The 380-nt window shown below is 67.4% G+C and overlaps 1 protein-coding gene across 2 annotated transcripts in view; it reads left to right on the forward strand.

The window, feature by feature from the left end:
• Positions 1 to 222: 222 nt before the first annotated feature.
• The window catches only part of ANLN (anillin actin binding protein), a 64,164-nt gene continuing 64,006 nt past the window's right edge, over positions 223 to 380 (forward strand). Inside the window, exon 1 of one of the 2 annotated variants that reach the window (XM_019509053.1) lies at positions 223 to 346. In XM_019509053.1, the coding sequence (XP_019364598.1) occupies positions 329 to 346 (18 nt within the window). In that variant the 5' untranslated portion in view covers positions 223 to 328. The remainder of the gene's footprint in view (positions 347 to 380) is intronic. The other variant, XM_019509054.1, reaches the window with a different exon arrangement.

Below are 380 nucleotides of genomic sequence, written 5' to 3' on the forward strand. Positions count from 1 at the left end.
CGGTTAACAGTTGAGCCTCGGATCAAGGGCGGTTGACTAGGCCCTCCACACGTAGCCGGTGCCTGCTGGGAGTTTCGGGAAGCGGAGTGGCCGGCACACCCATCAGTCACGATTTAGCCCCGCCCCCCCCGCAGGCAAGGTAGATTGTAGTAACCTACCCCTGCCTTACAAGGAGGTGAGACCCCTCCTGGCTGTCACGTGATAGCGTAGGGGGCGTGGCCTCCCGACGGGCGCAAGCGCAGCTGAGGCGGGCGCTGAAATTCAAATCTGAGGAGCGGTTGGTGCTGGGGCTCGGTCAGTCGCGGGGCAGCGGCGGGGGACGGTGGCCATGGACCCGTTCACAGAGGTCGGTGGCGGCGGCGGCGGCGGCGGGCGGGCGG

The sequence above is a fragment of the Gavialis gangeticus genome, unplaced genomic scaffold, assembly GCF_001723915.1.
Source record: "Gavialis gangeticus isolate Ggan-Ray unplaced genomic scaffold, GavGan_comp1, whole genome shotgun sequence".
In the NCBI taxonomy this organism is placed as follows: domain Eukaryota; kingdom Metazoa; phylum Chordata; order Crocodylia; family Gavialidae; genus Gavialis; species Gavialis gangeticus.